Genomic DNA, 27,998 nt, shown 5'->3' on the forward strand with positions numbered 1-27,998 from the left:
TATGAATCGAACTCATCATACAAAAACACGCGTGCAATATGTTGTACGACTAAACGATTAGCCTATCGATATGGCAACTATCGAGCAATATGACATAGGACACAGTGGTGGATAGTCGATATATTAAGCGATTACTGTCATTAGTTTTCAATGCATAAATTGAGTACTACCGTGCAAATAATAAATATTTAACGCGTGTTTGATTGATGCCATTTAATTAATCAGCTGCTGCATTAGTGTAGGCAGACAACCAATAACTTCGGCGTTTATTAAGCAAAGTGCCTTTTGCTGTGTGTATGCTGTTCAGGTTTATTGCTGATGCGACACCGAGAAGTGTGCAAAAGTAGCAAAAGGTATTTGTAACTTATCGATATCGTCGGTTTTTTGTTTGGGCAAAAATTGCATTGTAAAAATTTATCCGCAACGAAGCATAGACATTGATGGTGGCAAATAATATAACTCTACAGACTGAAAGCGTGCAGCAGCCACAATCAGTGTGCACAATCAAAAACCATCAGTTAATAGCCGTCGCAGAGCCAAAACGCCGTGAGCACCAGAAGCTCCAGCGTATTGGGACACCAAACTACACACAAAAACTCATTCACAAGCAATGAGTGCTGCAAAGAAATACAAGCCTATGGATACGAGCGAACTACACGACACCGAAAATATTGCCAACTGTCTCAAGAAGAGTGACAGTGCAACAACAAATCCGGGACGTAGTGCGTTCGCTGCCCAAAATATGAATTCATCATCTGCAGCAGCAGCGGCGGCAGCGTCCACAACAAATGGCGAACGGTTGCCAAATTTTTCCAAACTGGGTGCACATCATGGCAACGATATACGTGCGGCATCAACTACCTCAAATCTGCTGAATCGCATGGGCGCCATACATAACACCAAGCCGGGCGATGTCAAAAAGATTGTGATTAAGAATTTCAAGGGTAAGCTTGAATCATATGCGATAAACGATAACGATAACATTGATTACAACATTTACATATAGCTAAACCCACACTGCCCGATAATTATTCGGAGGACACTTATGTTAAACTGGAGGAGGCCGTTATTGCCATCCAACTGTCCAAGCCCATCAAATATTCCCTGGAGGAGCTCTATCAGGCCGTTGTAAATATGTGCAGCCATAAAATGGATGCACAACTGTATGCCAAACTTAAAGAACTGACGGAATTACACGTCAAACGCAATATCAAGCTGAAGGAGCTAACTGGCGGCAGTATGGACAAATTGGTAAGCCACATATTGTTAATTACTGCAGTTCATATGTTAAAACTTGTATCTGAATTGCAGATTTTATTGGAGAAAATCAACAACTGGTGGCTATCGTTTTGCCAACAAATGATCATGATACGCAGTATATTTCTATACATGGATCGCACCTATGTGCTACAAAATTCGTCCATACACTCGATATGGGATATGGGGCTGGACCTCTTTCGTATACACTTTGCCCAGAATAACGTGGTGCAGAAGCGCACCGTTGACGGACTGCTTACGTTAATTGAGAAGGAGCGCCAGGGTTCGACTGTTGATCGCGGACTGTTGAAGAGTTTGGTTCGCATGCTCTGTGATTTGCAAATCTACAGCAGTGCATTTGAGGAAAAGTTCCTGGATGCAACTAATCAACTGTACAAGGCGGAGAGTCAACGCAAGATGCAGGAGTTGGAGGTGCCCGAGTACTTACAGCACGTGAGCAAACGTTTGGTCGAGGAGAACGAGCGTCTGCTGCATTATCTCGACTCCAGCACAAAGTAACTATATAATTTATTATTAATGTTATTATGTAAATGAATCCATCAATTATCTTTGTTACAGACATCCTTTGATATACAATGTGGAAAAAGAGCTGCTTGCCGAACATCTAACGACAATTCTGCAAAAGGGCCTAGATGCATTACTAGAGGATAACAGACTGAATGATCTAACTCTCTTATACGGCCTGCTAAGTCGCGTCAAAAACGGCACATCCGAGCTCTGCGGCAACTTTAATGGTTACATAAAGGTAAGGTCAATATGCACACGTCTCATGGGTATAAGAAATGCATTATGATAAACATAAAGTTTATATATAGACTATGCATCTAGGTCTTTACAGTACCTAAATTTAATTTTTTTAACACTTTTTGTATTTCCTCAGAAAAAAGGCCGCACTATTGTCATTGATCCCGAGAAGGACAAGAGCATGGTGCAGGATCTGCTGGACTTTAAGGACAAAATGGATGTCATTGTACGCAATTGCTTTGAGCACAACGAGAAATTCACGAATTCGTTACGCGAGGCCTTCGAATTCTTCATCAATCAGCGCGCCAACAAACCGGCTGAGCTCATAGGTACGTGCTCTTGTCATTGTAATATATTAATAGATCAACTTATTCATTTATCTGCACATGTATTTAACAGCTAAGTATGTTGACATGAAACTGCGTTCTGGCAACAAGGGAACCACAGACGAGGAACTGGAAAAGACATTGGATAAGATCATGGTGCTCTTTCGATTCATTCACGGCAAGGACGTATTTGAGGCATTCTACAAAAAGGTAAAGCGCATGGTATTCACATAGAATATACAAATTATCAATTTTTAATTTATTAGGATCTTGCCAAGCGTTTGTTGGTTGGCAAGTCGGCTTCAGTGGACTCCGAGAAAAGCATGTTGTCGAAGCTGAAACAGGAATGCGGCGGCGGCTTTACATCTAAGCTCGAGGGCATGTTTAAAGACATGGAATTGAGTCGGGATATTAATTTGGCGTTCCGTGGTCACACGCTTAGCAACGATCGCGATGTAACTAATTTGGATTTGACTGTCAGTATATTGACCATGGGCTATTGGCCAACATATCCGCCCACTGAAGTCACAATGCCACCGCAATTCATCAACCCCCAGCAGATATTCAACAAGTTCTATTTGGAAAAACACAGCGGGCGAAAGCTGCAGTGGCAGCCAACGCTGGGCAATTGTGTATTACGTGCTCAATTCGATGCGGTAAGAGAAACAATTATTAATCCCAATCCATACGAGAGTTTACATCAATTTCTTTGTCATACAGGGTTCCAAAGAGCTAATGGTATCGCTATTTCAAGCGCTGGTGCTGCTATTATTCAATGATAAGCCTACGCTCAGCTACGAGGAAATATTGGCAGCCACCAGTATTGAGGATGGCGAGCTGCGGCGCACTCTTCAATCGCTGGCTTGTGGACGGGCGCGTGTCATTTCCAAAACACCCAAGGGTCGTGACATTGAGGATGGCGACCAGTTTGATTTCCACAACGAGTTCACAAATAAATTATTCCGCATCAAAATCAATCAAATTCAAATGAAGGAAACGGTAAGAAACTTGTCATTTATGAATTCAAATACAATTAAAACAAAATGTTTTGCTTTAAGAATGAGGAACAAAAGGCAACTGAGGAGCGTGTCTTTCAGGATCGTCAGTATCAGATTGATGCGGCCATTGTACGCATTATGAAAATGCGTAAAACATTAAGCCACAATTTGCTCATCACCGAATTGTTCAATCAGCTAACGTTTCCAGTCAAGGTAGTACCCAAATTTATAAGGATTGTCATTATTTCACAACTTATTTCATTTTGCTTGCAGCCTGCTGATCTGAAAAAGCGCATCGAGTCGCTGATTGATCGTGATTACATGGAGCGGGATAAGGATAATCAAAACCAATATAACTATGTGGCATAAGTTTACCTTTGAACTACCATTTATTTTGGCCAACATTTCACACTGAAAACAATTGAGTTTTTTGTTTGTTCTTTATATCAACCCACACTATACATTAATTGCTATACAAAAAACAAGTCCAACGGCAAGTGTATTGATCAATTACATATTGTAGTTGTAGTTGTTGAAGCGATTCATGTCTTTGTAAGCTACTTGTATCATCTAATAAATTAGACGATTCATTTACAATTCGCTGATACGTTGAAGAGCAATTTTTTTGTCGGATACATTTCTGCTGTTTTTACTTATTTTTTATGATGACCATAACGTTCAGAAACAGTAAAATAATAGCGGTTTTGTTTATGGGGTTTTTATTTGTTTTTTTAATCGATGATAGATAACTTCTCCTTCGAATAACAATAGAAGAAACTTATGCAGGCTAATATTAATAGAATACTTAAATAAATAATAACCTAGTACTCGTAACTTTGATGCATCTGTATGTAAAACGGATTTGCATAAAACTAAATCGTTTTTGTTTATGATTTTTTCGATAAATAAACTGAAATTATTGTATACATACGTAAAACGCACACACCGTGATTGTTTTTTTTTTTTGTTATTTAACTAATATGTACTCATTAAATTTAGTTGCAAGCTGGAGTGTGGCGACAGTTAGGTATATGCTTATAAAGAATATGCGGTAAAAGAATTAATATTTACAATTACACATAAGTTTCATTAATAGGAGGTAAATCAGGGACAAATACATATCGATATAGTATATACAAAAAGGTATTACAAATTAAAAAGGCGCAGCGCGTGTCTCACATTCAAACTGAACTCAGACGCAAAAATCGAGACTAATATTGGTATCACAATTTTCCCATTTGCAAACAAAGCACATATTGCAAACATTTTAACACTTGGAAAGTTCTCAGCGGCTTCTACACAAAAAAAGTCTTATACAAAAATAGTATATAAATGTTAATTGTTCAACTCTTTGATTGCTTATAGAGAGTTCAATTTAGCCGAATGGCGTCATTGTAGTTATTCCACGCCTTACGCCTCCACACTGTTGACGCTATATTGGGAGCTGTCGTAATCGGATACATTATCCGCACCATAATTACCGAATCCGGCCACCGAGGGTCGAGTGTTGTTGGTTTCCGTACGCACTTTGAGTACGTCCGGAATGTAGGCTGGTGCTGGGCCAGCGATTTCCACAATACTTGGTCGTCGAGTCGCCGCACAGCGTTTGATGGGCGACATGAAGATGAATAACGTCACCGTAATGGCCAAAGTGATGATTAGCAATAAGAATCGTGCCATGCCATCGCCATCGCCACGAAAATAACATATCATCGCCATAATCAGTACTAATATGAGCACCGAAAACTTGGTCATTGTGACAGCAGTCGAGTGAATTTTGCCTCCCTTGCGTGATATCATATTCGAAGGTCCATAGGCAAAGTACAAATTATGGCGATCCACCATGTGCTTCAAGCAAATGTAAATCATGGCGAACGGCATGATCAGCGGACAAAATACACTGTACACAATCGATATGGTAAACACAAGTGTTGTCCAGGCATAGTGTATGCCAAAGGGAAACTCGATCAAGATAGACTTTCGAATGTACGGCGTTTCAGCCTTTGAATTGGCTTTCAGCAATGCCCAAATGTAGACAATCAGCTCGGGGAAACGCAGCAGCTCCAATGAGGTACCAATAAATGCAGCTGTTATGATGTAATTCACATAGAAAGAGCCGCGATCCGGCAGGAAAATGCATTGCCAGCGTCCAGTTTCGTTTGTCAATCCCCACTCGAGCAGCGCCTGTGCCGAGGTCAATCCCAGTGATGGCAAAATTAAAATCATCAGTAGCAAGTAGCTAAAGCATTTTGTCATGATGGAATAGTTTTGCTTGGAGCGCGTGTAGTGCCCCATCCATTTGTCCGATATGGAGACTATAACGGGCATCAAAGCGGACAATGTCCACAGCATCAATGTGGGCAAGAATTCTGATACCAATGGCGAGATTTTCGTTTCCGTGTCTTTCAGCCAAGGGCGACTGTTTAGCAAATTGACAACCATTGCCGGTGTGGTCAAGAAAAAGAGCACAATAAAGAGCACCACATTGACGCACACGAATTTCAGATACCAATGACTCTTATTTACATTCAAGTTTTCCCAGAAGATGTCATCTGGTGATGGGGCAAACATAATGTTCCATTGCCTGTACGTGCCGGGTGTAAAGTGGGTGACAATATTTTGGGCTTCCTGCACGGTGGAGACGGTAAGGAAGGCAATGTCCAGTGGTTCGTTCATGGTCGAGGCACGCAAACGTGCCACATCCCCAGATAATTTACGCTCCTCTCGCTGGTAATATTCATAGGCATTCTCTTTCTTGCACGAGCACATCTCTGGCTTGGCCATCAGCGAGTCCCGATCCCGATGTTGTTCACAATAGATTCTCGCCTCGTGGGCGCGCTCATACTCCGCGTTGCGCACAAACAGACGCGAAATATTGTAGGCTATGCTGACGGTTTCGATGGTCACATCCGGAAACAATTCCTGCATATAATTCCGTATCACTGTCTTGTTGCGATCACTGCAAGCAAAATAAGCATTAGTATTTGTATTTTTTCAATAGACCTATTCCACTGTTACATTTTGTCTATAAGCGAGTGCTGATTATGTATAGGTGAAAAAGCTCTAACAGCAATCTATAGCTATTGATAACGCTGTTTTAATTGCCAATAAAATTGTACAAATAATATTTCTATATGGGAAAATATGTATGAACCAATGGAATCCGGTTATTGTAAATAATTAAAGTGCGACTAACCTGTTGGAGATATTGGATATCATAATAGTGCGTGTCGCGGCCTTCTTAAACGCATTACGTCCCGAGGAACGCCGCATTATGAGCACCACTAACGGTATATACAATATGGTGATGATCGTGTGTACCCAAAGCCACGGCGACTGCGGTTCCAGGTTGGCCATTGTGGTACGTCCAAAGGCGTTAACATCGTAAAAATCATTCGAGGGTCCATTCAGAAAATTAATGGGCAAAATGATGGCCAATGAGATGATGGTGACTATTGCCATCACAGCCATCAAATGCTGTTGGAAAGACAAATAGTGCACCGCATCGGGACCAGAATGCAGCAGAATTGTTTCTTTGCGCAGCTTAAACGTGATGCGTATCCAACTAAACAGACCCGGATCGGTATCAATGGGTGACAACGGAGTTGATTCCGCTCCAGGCGAGTGATGCGAGTCTACGCTGGGTCGTGGTGTGGGATTTTGTGAAGATGTGCCCGGTTGTGGTTCAACAACGCTCGCTGCACGCGAATAAAATATTTCCGTCCAACGCTTCTTGTTGCCATTGCTGTTGACCAAGGCCAAGCGATAATCGCTCGCCCGATGCCGCAGAGTGGTAAACAAAAGCAACAGCAATACCCAGAAAATTGTGTTAAGTATCAAGGTCTCGGGTATACCATTGTAGGCGCTCGTGAAGATTGTCGTTCGATTGCCCGTCACCAAGCAATACGAATTGTTCTGGATTCCAGTATCGAATACCGTAATATCCATCATTTTGGAAGCCTTTCACCTGCTCACAATAACAGCGACAGCTGGACGTGAATCACTGTAATGCAAAAAAAAAAAGAAAAAAAGAGAAAAAGGCATAAAACTTTATGACAAACAGTAACTTTGCTCGCTTCGAACTAAAGCCGAAACGTGTGATACTCGTCTATGTACACAACACAAACTGATAAAAATAAATATAATAGGGGAACAACTCTGAAGGTTGGAAACTCTGTGTGAAATGAACTTCACAGTTCTGCATTAGTTCATAGAGTATGTATGGTTATATGCGACAAAGTGAATGAAAATATATTAAGAAATACATTCGGAATTAACTAATTCCGAACAACTAAAGCAAATATTTCATTCATGCTTTTTGCATCAAATTAATTTCCCTATGCTACGAACTCCGTTGTGCACTGTTCAAATCCTATTGAGATTCAACCTATCGCCGACTATTTTTTAAATTAAACTAATTTGTTATCGATTAGAAACTGTCCATAAGTTTTGAACCATTTAATCGATTGAAAGGAATTTAATTATTCTGAATTTAGTAACAACACTATTTATATTGAATTGAAAATTAATAATTATATAAATTGACAAATTCTGTAGATTGAATTTAACCGATATTCACTGTACGTGTTCAAACTCTTTAATCAGCGAGTACTCTTCGTCTGCAATTAGTGACATACTGAGTGACTTTCTTGCGGGTACTGATAAGTTTTCTGTGCGGTTTCTTTGATTAGAATGAATACTTGCAGCAGCTCAAATCAATTTCATTTAAACCGCAATTTCTCTACGACTAGACACAGATTTATCTTAATAGGTCAAAAAAGCACAGCCATGCAAAGTCTATGATGGTGTGAAAAATAATCAGAGTACAAAAACGCCCGCAAATGTCACAACACACACATAGAAAGACATCTACATCTGTATGCATATAAGCTACACTGATTTGTCTAAGCAGCGAGAGTGGAAAGTAGTCACAATCACTTACTCATATTTACATATGCACACACTTCACTACCCTGTATACTATGGCATTTGCTCAAGATTAGTAGAACAGCACTTATACCATTGTAGAGCATCACTTAAGAGCTGCGATCTAATTACAGTAATGATTTAATGCTGCCCATATTCGACACGCAATATGCATGCCCGTATTATATGACTGCAATTTTAACTTTCTTTTGTAGTTGGCAAAAAAAAAACCCTCTTGATAGTCGCAAATAGCACGCTCACAAGACTTTGTTAATACCACTTGACAAACATTATCGAAGGGGCCACGGTTAAAATAAGATAATTGGTTTTTTTCTTCTTCTTCTGTTGAAACGTTCAATGAATTTTGACTACGGTGTTGTAAGGGGGGACTGGGGTGGGTTTAGTAGACAAAGTAACGCGTCACTGCCACCTTTCCATTCCCATTCGTATTTTTGCTTCACGCCAATGAATCACCACGCACATAATGCAATTTTCCACTCACAAACAAATAATTGTAAAAATAGTACACACACTTAGCTACTTTTACATTTGCAGATTTCGCAATGTCATACTGTTTAAATAATCTCTTGGTAGTCAAGTAAATAGTTTAATTGAACGTTTGTTTATAACTTTCCAATGTTTCTCGACATTGAACTTCTTTAAAAATATTTGCCACGTATACATTACGATTAGCGTACCTTGCAAGCTATATTTTGATTTTATTGTGTAGATTGCTATTGTTATTTATTGCACTTTTAAATTCATCTGTTTTCTTTTTACACTCTTTGTCCGAACAATAACCATCGATGGCACAATCGATGCATCGATGTTTCTAAAATTGCTTAAAACATCGATTTATTACGCCAAACATCGATGTTTCTTGCAGCCATTTATTATATACATTCAAATATAATTGAATAATTATTATTTTTAGACAAATTCAGACTTTATGTTTCTTGAAAAAAGAGCTTTCTTAAAGCTGTTTTACTTAACACCTGGTTCAAGGTGTGCCCGCAAACAATAATACTAAAATACTCAAATCCCAAGAGAATTCGATAAATGATAAAAACTGTAGCACAGAAGCCCCAAAAATGGGGTGCAATGAGAGTTTCGACGTAATCTTTCCTAACAAAAGTAAAAAAGTTGCTTAAAAATGTACTATTTGTTCACGTAAGGCGTTGTGTGCCGTTCGTGATATTTTTCCTTTCCGTTTATCAGAAATCATTTAAAAATTGCGTGCTCGAAAAATACCAGTCTCACAGCTGTGACGTAGTTATTGCTTCAACAAATCACACAAAATCACAAGAATATCGATATGTTCTCGATTATCGAATACTAAATATTTATCGTAGATGTCGCATCTTTTGCTAGAAGCAAAACAAGCGCCGTGCAAATTGTGTTTTCAAACTTTGAAAAAGCTACCATTTATTTGTTTAGTTTTTCTCTTAAACTCAATCGAAGTAGTTTTTTTTATACACATTTATACAACTGCAGGAAACTCGATTTACCTTCTTTCACCGCCACAAAAGCGCAAAATTAATATCGAAAGAAAACAAACACAACTATGCCAAGCCAAGCTGTTAATGCCAATCTTTGTTTTAATATTAAATTGCTGTCAGGCAAGAACGTGGTACTCGTTGAATGTCCCGGCTTCGAAAGTGAACTCTTTTTGCCGCAGATCATCAAAGGCCGCATCAATTTCCAAAATATCATACCAACGCATCGCTGCTGCAATGCAGCCGCTGCCAATGTGCAAACCGATCAACTAATATTGCCCGGCTTCAAGTTGGGGGGTCTTAAAATCGTTGCTGCTTCTCAACCAGCCAAAACGCCACAGAAGCACAGCTATGCCGAGATGCAAGTGAGCAATCTGTCGGGACCATTGGCCAGAAGCACTCCCTCGAATGGACGCCCTGACAAGGAAAACATACTGATAACAAAGACACCGGAGCGAGCACGTTTCAAGCCCAGCAAAGAAGTTGTTCCCCGGGAATTGCCTGCAGAGGCGCTCGAGAAATCTCTCCCACAACTCATCGATATACCGACGTTGAACGTTAGCGATACTATGATGCACAGCAGCCCATTGCGTTTCTCTCCTAACTCAACCTTGACGCTATCTGGCAAATCAATGGATTCCTGTCTCTCCAAAGCGCCACCAATGAAAACTTACTCTCGCCCAAAGCCGAATGCTCCAGCGCAGACAAAGCCACCCATTTCTTGGTCTCCGTTGCAAAAGAAGAAAAAGACGTCGAAGGTATCCTCAACAAAGCCGCTGAGTCCCGCCATGAAACTGGAGGTGCGTCATCGCAAGTTGATTGTGGACAACAAAAAGTCAATCTCATCAAATGTGTCACAAAAACCTGTAGCCAAGCCAATTACGAAGACAGCGATCCGACGCTTGCAGGTGACAGGCAAAACGCGGGTCCAATTCGAGGCGCTAAAGGAGACGGCTTATGATCGACTGACGTTACCAGGACGTGGACACGTTTCGGATGCGCTATCTAAACAATTTAAGGACGCTTGTTTGGACAAGTATATGGAAACGTTGCCAACCTATGCGGCGTTAGCGAAGACAGCTCCTTTGCAGATGGATCGCCAAGTGAAGACATTAATGGCCAAGGAGAAGCGCTTGGAGAAGCAAATGACGAAATCTCAGCTAGTTAGAATAATGAAATCTAAAATTACAAACTGATAAAACGAACATTGTAAGCAAATTGTTGAGATAATGAAATAGTATGTATTTTCAAATACAGACAGTTTTGATGGACAAGCGTGTTTCTCCATTATATTTGCAATATTGGGGACAATTATTCAAATACGATTTTAGAGGAATGGCCAACAGGCAGCGTAAATGAAAGGTTTATAAATTAGAGACTGGGCTACTTATTATTAAACTATTAACACTAATTTACCAAATAAATGTAGCATATTGAAATTTAAAAAAAAGGAACACATTCTTGCTAAAGTTTATGTACAATAAAACTAGCTTAAAAGACTATCCTAATAACTAATATTCTAAGTTGCTAATAATAGATTGTACGGCTGTGAGCTCAACTAGGAGCTGCGGCAGCGGAAACAGGCCTTAAATCCACGTTTGATAGCACGCATATTATGAATAACTTGTTCCTGAAAGGTAAATCAATAAAATGAGATTGAGTTGCATTGACAATGTATTCTGTGTTTTTGAGAATGCGGACAACTGACCTGCATTAAATTGAAACACATGGCAATCAAGGCCATGCCCAGCAACAGATAGACGGCACATAAAATGAAGCTCACCTCGACCTTGTCTTTATCGGCGGTTATCTGCATTGTGGGAAACGAATTATTTAATTTATTGTTTTCCTGTGTAATGCAGTGTAATCTTACCACACGATCACCTGGCACCAAATCGCCAAACCCAATGCTGCTCAATGAGATAAAACAGAAGTAGCTGCCATCCAGATAGTTCCAATCCTCCCAGCGTCCAAAGAGAATAGCACCCGAAAGTATATAGCTATATATAGAAAACAAATTGATAAGACTGATCTATATATACGAGTATATATACTTTTTGTATTAGAACCCACCTGACCATCACAAAGACACAAACGGTTAGGGGCACTGTGATCTCGTCGGTGCTGCCTCGAATTTCGCGTTCTATATCCGAATCTGAATCTGTGTAAGGCACATCTAACACACTGGACGTTTGCACCGAGCTCTTGGTGTAGTCACTGCTGCTGCTGCTGCTACTGTTGCTTGTGCTATTGCTGTTGCTGGAGTAACTGGAGCTGCTGCCACCTCGCGCACTTTCCATCTGATGCAGCTGCAACTAATACACGGCTTAATACGAATATTCTCTTGGAGTAAGTCGGTTACTTACTGCTCTGGCTAGTTGACGTAGTTTGCGTCGCTCGCGTATTATGCGTCTTTTGGCAACGCCTGGACAGATGCGACAGAGACACACCTTGGAGTAGATCCACTTGAAGGATTTGGCAAGCACATCGCCTATCAGTAAAATTTAAATTAATATATTAATAATAAATAATTAAACAAACAGTTGAATCCTAAGCTTAGCTACAAATATAATTTAAATATGCATCACGTTGCTTCTTTCTTTTAAAATTATATTTGTACTTTCACTCATAATTTCAATGAATCATGAAATGAATTGAATTGTATACAAATTCAACAAAATGAAATATGCTTTTTATGTTTTATACTTAAGTAGAACACATATGATTGTCTGCTTAAGTAGAAAAAATAATTGACACTAGTCTTGCCTTATAAATCCACCCTTACTTTAGAATAAAAATTTATTTTCTAAGGAAATGCTTTTAAAAGAAATCGAAATAAACTTCTACCTCACCTATATTCGACAGGTAGAGCAGAAAGAGTGGCATGCCAATGATGGCATATAGAATAGTCACCAACTTTCCCCAGTCAGAGCTGGGCGTAATGTTGCCATAGCCAATGGTAGTGATGACCGTTAGCGAGTAGAGAAAAGCACCCGAGAAGCTCCACTGATGATCGACATCGGGACCCAGCAGTTGTTTCTTTACCACAGCGCGTTGATAATCTAAGAGCGCATCATTGACACTGCAGCAAAAAGAGAATTTTAACTAAATTAATTAGTTAATTAATATATATATTCTGATCATACCGTTTTCTGTAGACCTGGCGATCGAAGAAACTTATGTTTTCAGCCGTCAATTCCCATATGCGATTAAGGCAATCGCCGCTGAAGTTGCGCTCGATAAAACGATGCGGTTTTATTATTTTCATTTTCTCGTTTTCGAATATCTCAATGGCTTGGAAGACAAAGGCGCCGCCAATGGTATAGAATGTCACCAGGAGTATGATGCCCACATTGCTGAACATAAACGCGGTAAAGTGTCGGCAGTGATCCTTGAAGCGCTCAAATGCCGGCTTCTCTCTGCGTCGAAAGGAGCTGCGCCGCGACGACATGGCGCCGTGACCACATCCAAACTGGCCAATTTAGCAGCACGATGCGACGTCGTCTCCAATGGCCTCTGTCTGCACATGCTTCAATCGGATTGGTCTGCCCATTGAGACGATTTACTTGTTGAAAGCTGCAACACACAAAATACAAATAAATACAATGTATAACGAATAGTATGCAATATATAAACATTTAATTATTTTAAGGACTTCCTATGAACGCAACGATTAAACAAATTGGCATATAAACAAACGTTTTATTTTTTTTAAGATATATAAATCTTAGCATGGTATCTACTATTTATATATGTTTACAACAAATTTTAAGAATGTTTACGCTTGTGTTCGACGTTTACTGAATACTCTTTTAGTCTGTTTCCTTACAAAATTGCGAAACAAATAAACAATTCTTAATTTATTTAGTAATTTTCTTTTTTTTATTAAATTTAGGGAAGTACAACTTTTTCGCCAGTTTTTGTTACTTGATCGTTAAGAATTATTAAGATACATACATAGGGTTGAATCATTGAATAAATTACAAAAAAACCCTAATAATATTTGTATATATAGATCTTTTTGTAAGTAAATGTATTAATCTAATATTGCTTTCTAGGTTTTGAAAAATAATGAAATTCTCCAATTGTATTTGTAACATAGATTATTTAATTCATCGTTTTAAAATAAATAAGTTTTATGATGTAGCAAAGTTCAAAGATTTACAGTGATAATATGTATATTTATTGGAACAAAAGATATATCCTAGGACCGCTACACGTGCACACCATCGATAAACCGTATAGGATTTTGTTCCCCTTCGAGAAATAACTCATTTTAATGTCTAATATTTTTGTGAGTGCTCTCTTTGCTTTGACATTTTTATGGTATTTTTGAACAAATTAATTTCGAAATTCATTTCGCGATACGCCATTGTTGTTGTCGTTGTTTTATAAATGAAACTAGCTGAATATGAATTATTTGAGTTTAGCAACTGGTCGTCTATGTGCGGCGTCTCGGCTGGTATTGGATGGGGATGTGGATGCGGATGGAGATGACCATGAGTGTGGGTGGCATTTCTGGGATTGCTCTAGTGATGCGCATGCTGAATTCTGATGACACTTGTCGCCTAGTTTCGAAAACTAGGCGTCAAATCAAATGGCAGAGAGATTTCCCATAGCCCATAACGGCGATGTGGCGGCTGCTGCCAAATGTTTTTCATCTCATATTTCCGCGTCCCTCGTGTTTCCCTCCCACAGCCCTCAATGTGAAATATGTTGCAGCTTATTTTTATATACTTCTACAAACAGGCAACAGTCATTTGTCTAATTTGTGGTTTTTTTTTTGTTACTGTGTTGGCAAGAAACTAAAGCATATTGTGGCAGTCGAGAGATCAGTCTATTCTTAATTCATAAGCCCACACTAAGATCGGGTAATTTATACGATTTGGATAAACCAAAGCATACATAACATACAATAAGTAAGTACTCTGTATTTACAGTGCGGTAAAGGCGGAGAGAGGAGGACGCGAGGGAATCCCATAAATTAAGTTCAATTTGCAATTGATGTCTGCATTATTTACAAACGAAAACATATTATACCACATACACGTACATAGATAATTAAAAACCAAACAAATTCGCGCCAAAAACAAATGAAAATCAAAGCTAACAAAAATGTGGTTATAGAAACGGACGGGCTGGCTCGACCAGCAGCTACCCTGCAATATGTTTTTAAACAAAAATATTAAAAGTTTTCCCCATTAAAGTTAAGATAATAATGATTTTAGTTATTATTATTATTTATTCAGAAAGGGGGAAAACTTGTTTGAAACATTTACAGGGTATTCAAATCAGATGAAAATTACGAGCACTAGCCAAAAACCGAACATCGAAAGACATTAACGAGATGATTGAAATGTGGGTGGCAAATACAAAAAAAAAAAATAATAATAATAAAAACGAGAGGAACTGATCAAGAAAAAATGTCTATGTCAACTTGATGTTTATGCGTTTAATGTAATTAAGCGATCATAAAAATTGAAAATACTCAAAACAGGAGGAGAAGGTACACAAAACGATCATGGAGAAACAGATTTATAGGCATATATGTAAGGCAACTACGAAAGAAGATTTACCCTATTGGCAACATTTAATAGTCCGAAAAAACTTTTTTACAAGAGAAGATATTTTACAGCTTCCTATTAAATTGAACAAATAAATTTAGTAAGTTGAATTTTTATGAGTGGATCTTATAACATTTTTTCCATGTGTTTCACGATATAAACTATAAATGTGGAGCTCAAATTGAACAAATTATAAGAAACAATCACTCTTACAATTGAAAATTCAAAATTAATATTATATCACAAATGAAGTTTAGACATAAAGACATAAACTAATATTTCAATCAGTAATTATCAAAAAAAACACGAACCAGTTGTAGAATTCAAACATATTTATACAATACTATTTCAAATTGTAATGCTGGCGACTGTGTGGATAAACCTATAAAATAAATGGTTTATTCTTGTTTCCCGTTGTTTATAGAAACAAGCAAAACATATTAATTGAAAAACAAAACAGAAATATGAAAATATTGTATTAGGGCCGCGCTTTTTAATTCTACCGATTAAGGCGTGCCATTAGCATTAAATAAAAGATCAAAAGCAGCTAAAAAAAAAGGGAAATGGAAAAGGCGAAGCTGCTGCATGATTTGTGCTAATACTCTAGCTAATACCTTAAGAAATATCTTTTAAATGACTGTTTGTAAATTTGTTCTGGGAAGTGGAGGCTCTTTTAAGATTTTTTTGGTTTTTGCATAGCTTTTAGTTCAAATTGAAATTGCCTCATAAATGTTGGCATTGTTTATAGCTGACCAGCGAAAGAACAAGAGAAGACTAAAGAACACCACCGAGATATCGAAGGTTAAAAGGGGATCAGGGGAAGATCGTGTTTATGCTGCTACAAAAATAATACGACCGCAAACAATTCGCTCAATAATGCAAACAAAACACACACAAAACATTAAGAAACTCTTAAATCTCACCAAAACAAAAAAAAAAAAGATAAAGGAGAACACACTTGCATAATTTAATGTTTTTTCCATATTTTTGTGCTGTTCATAATTACCCACGTCAAAAAGAAAACGAACAAAAAATAAATAGAATATTATAATAGACAGGCATAGAATGTTAAGTGCCAACGGCAACACGAGCAAAACATTTGAAAATTGAATACAACCGAAATGTTTGAATGCAAATGAAAAAGTCTGCGAAATGAAGATGCATGTGTATTTGTGCAAGCCAAATGACATGGATAATAATAAATTACAGCGGCATACATACGTACATATTGCGTATTCTATGTTTACGTGTGTGTGTGTACTTTGGCTAGCAAATGTTGTTCATTTCACTTGACAGACTGACAAACCCAAATTGATGTGATGTGATGTGAGGCCGTAGACTGTTAGAAAAAAAAACTAATTTTCGTGCATTGACCGGCGTATTGAGTTGCCGTAGCTTCTGACGACCTGGTTTTGTATGTATATTTTGTTTTTTTTATATATATTCTGGTAAACAGTACACGTGTACTCATCGCACACACATTCACACAAATGTAAATTTATCTCATTAATTGTTCATCTTTCGTATTTACACTAAAGCTTGAGCTCATTTATCATGAACAATCGATAACTATCAACGATCACCATGACGTGCTTTTTTGTTTGTTGTTGCTGTCGGTCGATGTGTACACAGTGTACATATGAACATGCATACATACATAGTAATGTTATTATTGCTGTTTTGTGTTATTTCTTTGCCAGATGTCCGTGAGAGACGCGCCGGCCGTGACGTCATAAATGCGCCGTCGTCGTCGTCGTCATTGCATTGTTGCGATTTACGGTTCGTTTCGTTTCGTTAGATATTTTGAATTATTTTTCGCAGCAGCTGACTTGCATGCACATCATCTATTTTAAAACTACAATGCGCTATATGTTATTTTATCAATGATTCAATATACAAATATTTATGTTGCTCTATTTCGTGCAATACATTTTCATTTTTCTTTCATTCATTTGTGATTGTGTTTTATGCGTTTGGCACCTGCAGTGCTGTTGCTATATTTTATTTTTAAACGCACATTACTTAATTCCACACACTTCACTAGACGATGCCGACGATTTCAAATTCGACTCTGCGGCATTTATTTGCGAAGCTCCGCGCGTTCTTCTGGAAAATGAGACGTTCCGTTTGCCTCAACGTTCTACTGCCCACTGGCCACATTATATTAATAGAAGGCTCATACAAATGCTAATCTTGACGCTTTACCTGTGACGTCGCAATTGGCTCAAAGCTCTCTCCAAAAAAAAAGAGAACGCCACGGCGCCACATTGAGAGTGAGAGTGCAAGTCAGTGATGCCACAAATTTTCAAAATATTCAAAACTTTTTGAAAAGTGAAATAGTAGAGTAAATATATTTTTAAACCACATTATAAATTTATTTGACTTCTAAAAACGACTATTTTTCTAAAGTACTTCTATTAACTCATCCGATCGTTAAAATGAGTATTTATTTATTTTGGATAATAAGCTGTCTGAAAAAAAGTTACTTCCGTTAAAAAGCTTACTTCCGTTTCCTTACTTTTCAGAAAAAGGCAAAAATGAATTCTATTTGATCTTTGACTTGAAACCATTCTCCATTAGAGGAGCAACATCCTCGGGAGTGCGATTTCTCGTCTCTGGCAAGTATCTGTAAGTTAATAAAAAGCCATAAACACATATAACAGCGAAAACCAAGAAAGCAAACGATCCAATGCAGTCGCTTAGTATGGGAAAAATCATGCCAATCACAAAATTCATGATCCAATTGGAAAGGCTGCCCAAGGCCATGACAGCGGCACGGGGCGATATCACAAAAAAGCTCTACATATAAAACTATAAGCGGATGTCGTCAATGTTATCGATAACAAACCTGAGCCTATGAAATAGGGCATCGGACCAAGCGCCATATTGAAAGACAGCATGTATAAAGCGAGCAAGACAATACAAATATACGCCAGCCATTTAAAGACATCCTAAATATAAAAATAAATATTAATATATGAAAGTAATCTGTTAAGACAGACCAACCGCAAAGTGTAATCCAAAACTGAGTAGCAACATAAATAGAGCCGACAAAATGCATGAGAGCATCATCATAAGACGTCGATCGAATTTGGCCATAAGGACGACACCGCACAGAGCGGCCAAAAAAGTTAAGCACACCCAGTGCAAAGTTGAGCCACAAAGCCACTGATGTGCTGAAGCCCGCATCCGTGAACGTGGCCACCGAGTAAAACCAGATCTAGGCAAATCGATAGTTACAGTTAAACATTAATCGTTAATCGATAAATTGAACGTACAGCATTGATGCCGCTTCCTTGTTGAACAAAATGAAAGGAGCAAACCAGAATGATGGCCATTTGCAATTTGCCGTTGCAAACGACATCCTTGATGCTCATCGATTGCTCTGCTCTATGTGCCGCAGCTTCGATCTGGGCCAGCTCCTTTTCAGCACGCTGGTCTAGTCCACGCAAATGCTGGAGCACCATCTTCGCATCTGCCGTTCTGCCCTTCGCCACGAGAAATCGCGGACTCTCGGGGTAAAAACACGAGCACAGCGAGCCGATCCAAACGAATATGATGAATGCAGATAGTGCCCAGTGCCAATGTTCCTTGGTGCCCCACACAAAGTCAAAGCTTAATAGTTGACCCACGACGACGCCACCAGTAATGCCGATGCAAGTGAAGACGCCAACGCTGCCGCTTAGCTCGGGCGGCGCAAGTTCGACCAGATACATGGGCTGCGTGGAGTAGACAAGGGCGGATGCCACACCACCAAGGAAACGACCCATCAGCAACATTTCCACCGATTTGACAATATAGCGACAAAGCAAAAACAATAAAAACGACATGGTGAATATAAAGTCAGTTATGCGGAGAGTGCCGCGTCGCCCGTATCTGGTGTTTAAGCTAGCTGCGCATAACGAACCAATGATACCACCTATCTGTTATAAACTGAATACAAACAACTTCATTCTTTCAGGCTCGCCATCGTTAGTTACCTGAAACACCGACACTATGATAGCCCAGAGCAAGGTGGTTTGTCCATCGCTGAGTTGTGTTGAGTAGTGCGCATTGAAGGATTCTGCAGCCCACGTTTTGATGAACTGCAGAATTGTCATTAAATGACTACATCTTCAGCATTCAAATGCAGCTTACCTCAGCGGGCGCATTCATCACACCAAAGCAGTAGCCAACGGGCAGAACGGAGCCAATGGTGACGGCAATGCATAAGAACAGCAGGATGGAGCACCAGCCTCCCCCATCTGTATCCTGGTTCATTTTGTGTACTGGCAACGCAAACGTTGCTATGTTGATTTAAAATTCGACATATTACACAGTAACTGCTAGTCGTGTTTTATTGTATATACACATATAAATAGTGGTAATAGTTATATTGTAATTTTAAAATTTTGAACGTAGTCCTTGGCTCATGAGCGGCTTCACGTCCTTGGGCTCTCGGCCACGCGTCTCGGGCAAATAGCGCCAGGTGAGGAATAAGCAGAGCAAGCAAATGCACATGCACGGCATGAAGGCAAAGGAGCTCCACACGTTCTGCAGCAGTGGAAAGCACATGCCAATCAGAAAGTTGCCAATCCAGGAAAACAAACTGCCCATGGACATGGCCACTGGACGCGGCGCATCCTCAAGCAGCTCTAAAAACAAAACTGGAATTAAAGAAACTCAAAATTGCCGCAGAATTCAGGGACTTACCGGAGCCAATGAAGTAGGCAATGGGTCCGAGGCCTAATTGAAATCCAAGGATAAATGTCAGGATGAACATGATGCTGACAAAGCCCAAGGCATTACTCTCTGTGATCAGCATGCAGTACAAGGAAATGGACATGCCCGCTAAGGAGACGGCACATAAGCCACAAGAGATCAGCATCAAGGGACGACGATTGAACTTGCGCAGCAGCACTGGGCCCATAAGCGAGGCGACCAAATTGAAGCCACCAATACCCATGTTCAGCCAAGTGGCCAAATTAGCGGAGAAGCCTGCCTTCGTCAGTATGGACAGTGAGTAGAAAAAAATCTATTGTAAAGGAAGAATCACTTTAAGAGTTGCAGAAAGAAATTTGGCGAAAAGAACTTACCGCATTGATGCCGCTCAACTGCTGTGTGGCTTGAAAAGCACAGACCAGCAGCAAGGGCAGAAAGAGTTCGCTATCCTTGAGCACTTCGCAAATGCTGCTCGCCTTTTGATTCGACTGTAATGTGAGGTGCAAATCGTTGAGTTCCTGCTGCACATTGCTCTGAGCGCCACGCACACGTTGCAAGGCTGCCGTGCTGCCGTCAACATCTCCTTTGACCAAGTACAGCCATCGGGGACTCTCGGGGAATGCCACCAGTGGCAACAGGCAAATGAGCACCAGCAGCGCATAGAAGCTCAAGGCGTACGGCCAGTTCTCTTCAGTGCCCAGGAGCTGAGGCATGCTGACAATCTGCGACAGCAATATGCCACCGGTGACACCAATGCAGGTGAAGACGCCAACGCTGCCGCTCAGCTCGACGGGTGCCAACTCAAGCAGATACATGGGCTGGGCGGTGACAATCAAAGCGGAGGCAATGCCGCCGAAGAAACGTGCCGTCATCAGCATCTCCAGCGATTTGGCAGCACGACACCAGGTGAATAAGATGCCACAGATCAAGAGAATAATACTGCTGATGATCAAGGTGCCTTTACTAGGAAGTAGAAACAAGAGAGGTAATTGAGTTGATCTTGCTGCGCATTTCATTAAATGTTTACCGTCCATATTTGTTGCAGCAGAAGGCGCCAAAGCAGGAGCCCACAATGCCGCCAATCAGATAGATGGACACTATGCATGTCCACAGCAAATCCAATTGGCTCCAACTGGTATTCGTATCATATTCGCTAGCCAAAATGTTGTCACACCAGCCCTTGATGATCTCCGCGGGCGCGTTAAGCACACCGAAGAAGTATCCAACGGGCACCGTGCTGCCCAGAGTTGTAGTCAGGCAGATGGCCAACAGGAGCCAGTTCCAGCCCTGGGCAATATCGTTTATATGCTGAGGGAGAAAGAGAAAGCAATAACAACAAATTAACATATGGAAAAAAACCAAAGATTCAAGACACAAACTCGTCAGTCAGCGAAAGTGACAGTTGTGTGTGTGAAATGTGTGTGAGTGTGTCGAGAAGGTAACGTGTGCCTGGTACGATAGATCACCATTATGACGACCATGGCTCCGCAACTTCGATGCGCTATCCGTCGATGCTGTTGAACAACTGTCTTTTTGTTGACTCAGTCTCTCCGAAAATACAGCTTTCAAGAGCTGATAGAGATAACCGCGTGTCACGAGACAACAAATAAATATCACAACATGCTATAAAAGCATAGTGTATGTAGTTGTCAAGTGTGTTTATACATTAAAAGTTTACATTTTTAGAATTTCTTATCAAATTTTGCTGCTGTGCAAAAACAAAACTTCCGATTATAGAATATTTTAAACATAGTCCACTTTTAAACTTTATTTTCTTATTATAATCATAACTTATGAACAAAGCTGAATGAGAGATATTAGTGATAAGGATTCCTAGTTAAGTTTAGGATTTAAATCGTTGAATATTTACAGTTAATTTGGTGACATTGGATTTCAAAAAGTATATTTATCTATCTACTATATTCACAACTTCTACTCTCTGTTCGTTAAAACAATGAAAAATACATTCTACTCTATAACGATTTAATTTTCAATCTTCACTTTCCGTACTCAGTGTGGAACTTCGTGTCACGAAGAGTGTTCAACACTGAGTGCTACTCATGATGACACAGACTTTATCTCGGCAGCAACGATAAATAAGGCCCCCCAAAGACTTGCCAATTACTTTTACAAAAGCATTTAGCCAAGTTACACATATTTCCTAGTTATCATTAACTTGTCATGTTTTTGCTCTTATCACAAACTGGAAGTAGAATTTTCGAATGTGTGAATGTAGGAAACACTTAAATAGTAAATATATCGTATGGGTCCATACTATAATTTAATCAATGAAGTTGTTGATGCAAGATGGTTTTGCTGTTACTGACTCATCATCTGCTAAAAAAAATAATGTCCGAATTTGTGATGGAAAAATACAAAATAAAAATCCCCTCCCGTAATATGAGATCTTTGTTAAGATCTTTGAAATATATTTTGTTTGATTTGTTGTCTTATTTATTTCTCGTTATAAGTACATTGCAATTATGTTTAAAGTTTGCCTCTGCTGAATTAGAGCTGAGTATTATATAGCCTATTTATATCCCTCTCTTCAACTCAATATCTTGTGTGGTTAAGCACAATAAATTTAATTAGCAAAGTAACTACAGTCTTTCTCAAGGCAATTAACTTGAACTTGTGCAGCGATAAGAATTGTGCCAGCAACATTATTTTGGCTGTCTGCACGATATACAGGGTGCTCTTATCATAGTTATGACAATTACAATTAACCATTAACTACATAGAAAAGGCATTTACAGCATGCACACAACATTTCGATTTGATTGAGCAACTTATTGTCTCTTTTACAGGCACTTTCAAGCTTATCAATTAGTTATAATAACAACAATGAGCTTAATTTTAAATTACAACTAAGTTCCCTGATGCCCTGAGTATGTGTGCCCTCCACGCTCTATTTGATCTTGGAACGGAAGCCCTTGGCAACGAGGGGCGCAACATCCGAAGGATCTCGGCCCAACGTTTCCGGCAGGTAGAATTTCGTTAGCAGGAACAGTAAAACGCATGTTATCGAGAAGGGCAGAAAGACAAAGGCGCCTATTGCGCTCTGCAGACTGGGGAACGCCATGCCAATAATGAAATTGCATGTCCATGACGCCAGACTGCCCATTGACATGGCCACGGAGCGTGGCGCCACCTCAAACAATTCTGCAAATAAGAAACGTTAATATAATATGCTTAAGACACACAGAACAGTAAGCAGACCTGAGCCAATAAAGTAGGGAATGGGACCGAGACCGAATTGATAAAAGAATATGTAGCCCATGATGCAAACGATGCAGGCCCAGGCGAACCAGCTGACAGATTCCTATAGAAAGTGAGCAATTAGTGGCAATTCTTGAATAGAAATAATGTATCTTACAATATAGTTTAGCACAAAGGCAATGCAGAACAGGAAGAGTGCACAAAGTGCGCTGGATAACATCATGAGTGTGCGACGTCTGCAGGTGGCCATCAAGAGCGGTCCCAGCAGCGAAATGACCAAATTCAGGCCTCCAGCGCCTAAGTTGCCCCACTCTGCATCGCTATCGCTGAAGCCCGCCTTGGTGAAGATGGACACCGAGTAGTAGAAGATCTGTGTGCCATGAAAAGAGACAATTATTAGATATAGAAGATTAATTAATTTACAATTACTCACCGCATTAATGCCCGACAACTGCTGGCCGCCTTGGAAGGCGCAGACTATGATGAGCGGCATAAGAAGGCGCGGGTCACGTAGCACATCACAGAAGCCACTGGCTTGGCTATTATCATTCGACTCCGCCTCCATTTCGGCAATCTCCTGCTCAATCAGCTTGGCCGCATTCTTGCCACGCAGTCGCAGCAGTTCCCGGCGAGCTGCCGACGAATCGCCCTTCATCACATACAGATACTTGGGACTCTCAGGGAAGACAAACGATGGCAGATAGCAGACAATGACGAGCACCAAGTAGGCAGCCAACGCATAATGCCAAAGCTTCTCGGTGCCAAATACATCTGACAAACTGCAGACTTGGGCCACAACAACGCCTCCAGTGACGCCGACGCCACAGAAGACGCCCAAGGTGCCACGCTGTGCTGCCGGCGCCAGTTCAGACAAATACATAGGCAGAGTGGCGGTGACGAGGCCCGAGGAGAGACCCACAATCAGGCGACCCAGGATGAGCATCTCTACGGAGGATGCAGAACGACAGAAGAAGAAGAGTAGCGCTCCAGTGGCGAATAATCCAGCGCAGATAAAAAGGCATACTTTTCTAAGGAGAGAAAGAGTGAATATTAAAATTTGTTTTTATTATAAAAAATAAATGTGATCGGTAATTTGAAAATAATTAAATAACGTTTGTGTTTAATTTGGTTTTAACGAAATTCGCTGCATTTTGCTGACTCTAACATTTTCTACGATTAATTCAAAAATATTTTTTAAAACTTTTAAACTCGACTGTGAGATACCCGCTACCCATTTTGAATAAAAGAAATGTATTTTGCGGTATTTTTCTTTTTTTTTTAAAAAAAAAAACGAATATACTGCAAAAATACAAAAAATATACCAAATAGTATATTTGGTATATCGATATAATACCGATTTCAAAATATACCATAGAGGGTACAATATACCAGATTGTCAGCCAAAGCAACTAAAACCCCCAGTAAGTAGGCGTTTTTGCCCATACAAAAGTATTTCTTTAATAACTTCGGCAATTTCTATATGATCGCAACCAAATTTTCAGGAATCATAACTACTATAGTATTTACTGTATATACCAAAACTCGCAACTCTAGCTTTAAAATTACGCTTGTTATTCGATTTTTTTGATTTGCGGGGGCGGAAGTGGGCGTGGTAAAAATTTGAAACAAACTTGATCTGCGTGCAAACATAGCAAATGCTGTCGAAAAATTAAAGCTCAACCCTATGGGTAGCGGGTATAATAAACTTCTAAAATGAATTCGCGAGTCCTTTATTTGGTCGCATCTATTTTTTTAATGCAAGTATGAATATTGGGTTTTTGCTCCTTTTTCCTTTTGATTTTTAATACATTAAATAACTTCTTTCAACGTTTATTATTGTCAGTTGAATTTATAGACAATATTAAAAATCATGTACATTTATCAAATTTATGTCGTAAATCTATGTGTATTGTATGTACAGTAAAAATAGAATTTAATCAATTTTTGTATTCTCATATTTTTAGCTCTATTTTTAATCAATCTAGCTTTTTCAGCTGCAAGTTATTGCCAGTGCTGACGTTTAGAAACATTTTTATCAGTTGAATGACCAACTGACCCTTGGAAACCATTCACCCGATTATCAAAAACAATTAGGTTAATTCCATGCAAATTGATAAGCACAGCAAAAATTCCATTTAGCGATTTGAGAAGCTTATCAGTTATGCACTACTAACCTGCCAAATTTATTAGCCAATCCAGCGCCACCCAGCGATCCAATAGCGCCGCCAACCAGGAAAATTGACACTATAGATGACCAGAGTATATCTAATCCGCTAGGGCTCAACGAGCTGCCATATTTCTCATATATGGTTTGATTACACCACGCTTTCATAAGCTGTCGAAACATCAGGAAATTGATTAGCACGATTATATAGTTAAGAATTTAAACAATAGTTTTTAATCTAGCCTCCTTTACTAATGTTTAGGGTACACATAGTTTTCTGTTATTTGACATTTTAATACAATTTTTTGGTACATAGGATATCCAGAGCAGCGGGGATCTTCAGAATGAATACAAAAAGATCACACCAACATCTACATTCAATTTTTAATTGAAGTTGTTTTCTGACTTTATGAAATTCTCATACATTTATCAAAATGTAGTTAATATAAAATATAAAATTTCCTCTGACTAGCTATTATAATCTTCAAGATTTATATGTTTATATTGTCAAAAATATAGATGGACGTTACTACATAATTTAGGCTGTTTTTACTTATAAAAAATAAAGATGTTATGGAGTTGGAAATAGATTCTACATTCTAGATATTCGTTCGATCTTAATTTTTTTTACCTGCCTAACTTTTTGTATCAGGTATATCAACCGTTTAGTAGATTTGTAATCTATAGTTATGCTTACCGTTGCGGGCGCGTTGATAACGCCTATGCAATAGCCAGTGGGAACTGCAGCTCCCAGGGTCGTGGCAAAGGCAATCAGCAATAGCAGTTTGCTCCATGGTGGTTTCTATATATAGATGATAAGACCCTTGTTTAATATTGATTCAATTCAAAAAAAACTTCAATGTCAAGTGAAATGGAAAGTCATAGAAATGTTTAGAATAGTATTTAGAGTATAGTAGTTTATTTTGATTATATTAATGATGATGTTGAAGTGCGTCATTCGCGTTATTCGCTTATCAATTCATCCATACATCGTACATGACGCTGATTAATTTATTTCTGACCGTAATTGTCACTAATTAAGTGACCTCTGTCAGTTCTCCAGAGAGGGAAAGTGGACGCATTTTTTAATTGGCATTTTTGTCCGATTTATTTTTGTGCATTGACAATTGAATTATGTCTTTTGATATTTATAGACCGAGACACGCGCAGTCAAAACAATCAAACTATCATCACAGTGGTCAAATGTCTAGCAATTTTTTGCACTTGAAAGTAAAGAAGAAATTAATCCAAAGGCTCGCCGGCTCATTAAATAGTGGGGGGCAATTGATAAGAAAGGCCGAAATACAACTGATAACGAAGTGTACACAATGACAAATTCGCTATGTACAGAACACATTGCTTACATGTGTGCGTTTGAAAATTTTATATATTTCAGATATGTACACATAAATATATGTACCATATGTGTCAACACTGGTGGCTGCTGAAGTCAAAAAGCGCTTTTGAACAGCGATCTTCTATATGTAAATACTTTACAGCTAGTAATAAAAGTATTTGCTCAAGGCTAAGCACAAAGCTTTTGATAAGTGTTTTGTCAATGCAATAAACGACCAACAACTAATATAGTTATGATGGCATTTAATTTTTACGGCAGTTCACAAAAAATGAGCAAACAAATTGTAATTTGTAGACATTTATGATGTAAAACAAAAAATATAACCCTATTGATATTGGTCATTGTTGTAGGTACTGTAAAGTTTTACATATGTATGTATATGTGTATATATTTACATACTTTATTTACCAGCCAAAGATCGCGTTTTTGCTTGTAATTTATGCGAATGCAATACTGCATACAAATGCAGCGAGAAAAATATGTATAAATGAATATTTAATCTCACTTTGCCTAACAAAAGACTTGGTAAGAACACAAAGATACAGTCATAAATGTGCCAGTGGAAAGAGAGAAAGTGCAACAGGGATAGAAAGTATGCGTGTACTTCATAAGTGCAGTTACAAAGCTTTGAATACGAGTAGAGTAGGTCAACGATCTGTCAATGTAAACAGAGCGTTGAGTTTGAAGGGCAACAAAAAAAAAGAGAGTGAGAGCAGTGCAGACAGATAGACTGGAGGATAGAAGACACCTTTGTCATTTGCCGTTTGCTCACCTGGTTTGTTTCCGTCTGTTGAGGCGCAATTTCAACCTTAAACACCGGGTTCAAATGTTCAGCCTCTGCATGATTAACATTTGGCATTTTTATGAAGCACTGTTTTCTTTTTTGTTGTTGTTGTTAACAATTAAACTTCACTCAGTATGGTCGCGTACAGTGTGTGCGTTGCAAAATAATGAGCGGTGATTATTGCCACTTTTTCTATGCTGCCGGCGTCTGCATTGGTTTGTTAGTGTTGTATAACAACATACAAACACAAATACGCGAAGAATTAAATGCGTGCCTTATAAAAAATGAACACAGCGTAATTTGTTTAACAATATTGTCGTAGACTAAAAATAGATACAAGCAACCGAGCCGCACAAAAAAAGGCTAGCGCCGTCGTCCGACACCTGTGAGCGACTAATACGGGAAACCTATGTTTTGGTAGCATGCGACAGCGACGGCGAA

The 27,998-nt window shown here is 39.1% G+C and overlaps 6 protein-coding genes and 1 long non-coding RNA gene across 7 annotated transcripts; 3 read left to right on the forward strand and 4 right to left on the reverse strand.

Annotated features, from left to right (window-relative positions):
- The first annotated feature begins 132 nt into the window (after positions 1-132).
- Positions 133-3,949, forward strand: LOC133842530 (cullin-4A). Its single transcript, XM_062275661.1, has 10 exons — positions 133-944; positions 1,007-1,251; positions 1,312-1,772; positions 1,837-2,023; positions 2,159-2,351; positions 2,422-2,558; positions 2,615-3,004; positions 3,069-3,347; positions 3,407-3,559; positions 3,620-3,949. The coding sequence occupies exons 1-10, from the start codon at positions 611-613 to the stop codon at positions 3,713-3,715; spliced, it is 2,475 nt and encodes an 824-aa protein (XP_062131645.1). The 5' UTR covers positions 133-610; the 3' UTR covers positions 3,716-3,949.
- Positions 3,950-4,048: 99 nt separating this feature from the next.
- LOC133842533 (calcium permeable stress-gated cation channel 1) lies at positions 4,049-9,246 on the reverse strand. Its single transcript, XM_062275670.1, has 3 exons — positions 8,971-9,246; positions 6,543-7,349; positions 4,049-6,305 (listed from the first exon to the last, which is right to left on the reverse strand). The coding sequence occupies exons 2-3, from the start codon at positions 7,295-7,297 to the stop codon at positions 4,757-4,759; spliced, it is 2,304 nt and encodes a 767-aa protein (XP_062131654.1). The 5' UTR covers positions 7,298-7,349; positions 8,971-9,246; the 3' UTR covers positions 4,049-4,756.
- A 399-nt stretch (positions 9,247-9,645) lies between these two features.
- LOC133842538 (uncharacterized) lies at positions 9,646-11,042 on the forward strand. The gene has a single exon (XM_062275674.1). It carries the CDS (start codon positions 9,837-9,839, stop codon positions 10,962-10,964), a length of 1,128 nt encoding a protein of 375 aa, XP_062131658.1. The 5' UTR covers positions 9,646-9,836; the 3' UTR covers positions 10,965-11,042.
- Positions 11,043-11,269: 227 nt separating this feature from the next.
- LOC133842536 (TWiK family of potassium channels protein 7) lies at positions 11,270-17,130 on the reverse strand. The gene is made up of 8 exons (XM_062275672.1): positions 16,990-17,130; positions 12,915-13,344; positions 12,621-12,850; positions 12,135-12,259; positions 11,842-12,083; positions 11,642-11,768; positions 11,477-11,578; positions 11,270-11,398 (listed from the first exon to the last, which is right to left on the reverse strand). The coding sequence occupies exons 2-8, from the start codon at positions 13,217-13,219 to the stop codon at positions 11,327-11,329; spliced, it is 1,203 nt and encodes a 400-aa protein (XP_062131656.1). The 5' UTR covers positions 13,220-13,344; positions 16,990-17,130; the 3' UTR covers positions 11,270-11,326.
- On the forward strand, positions 14,019-15,209 carry LOC133842550 (uncharacterized). The gene is made up of 2 exons (XR_009894408.1): positions 14,019-14,639; positions 14,709-15,209. It is a non-coding gene; the product is annotated as an uncharacterized LOC133842550 (long non-coding RNA).
- LOC133842548 (solute carrier family 2, facilitated glucose transporter member 3) lies at positions 16,774-19,664 on the reverse strand. Its single transcript, XM_062275691.1, is given in 7 exon segments — positions 16,774-18,129; positions 18,177-18,283; positions 18,339-18,461; positions 18,463-18,552; positions 18,611-19,255; positions 19,313-19,417; positions 19,470-19,664. Coding segments are annotated over 7 exon segments (1,446 nt in total). The 5' UTR covers positions 19,593-19,664; the 3' UTR covers positions 16,774-17,876.
- Positions 19,655-27,990, reverse strand: LOC133840004 (uncharacterized). The gene is made up of 12 exons (XM_062271657.1): positions 27,546-27,990; positions 26,114-26,218; positions 25,427-25,587; positions 23,686-24,280; positions 23,410-23,622; positions 23,253-23,355; positions 22,945-23,195; positions 21,500-21,574; positions 21,061-21,341; positions 20,408-20,996; positions 20,025-20,346; positions 19,655-19,966 (listed from the first exon to the last, which is right to left on the reverse strand). The coding sequence occupies exons 1-12, from the start codon at positions 27,630-27,632 to the stop codon at positions 19,716-19,718; spliced, it is 3,033 nt and encodes a 1,010-aa protein (XP_062127641.1). The 5' UTR covers positions 27,633-27,990; the 3' UTR covers positions 19,655-19,715.
- Between the last annotated feature and the right edge of the window lie 8 nt (positions 27,991-27,998).

This window comes from Drosophila sulfurigaster, chromosome 3 (assembly GCF_023558435.1).
Source record: "Drosophila sulfurigaster albostrigata strain 15112-1811.04 chromosome 3, ASM2355843v2, whole genome shotgun sequence".
Classification (NCBI taxonomy): Eukaryota; Metazoa; Arthropoda; class Insecta; order Diptera; family Drosophilidae; genus Drosophila; species Drosophila sulfurigaster.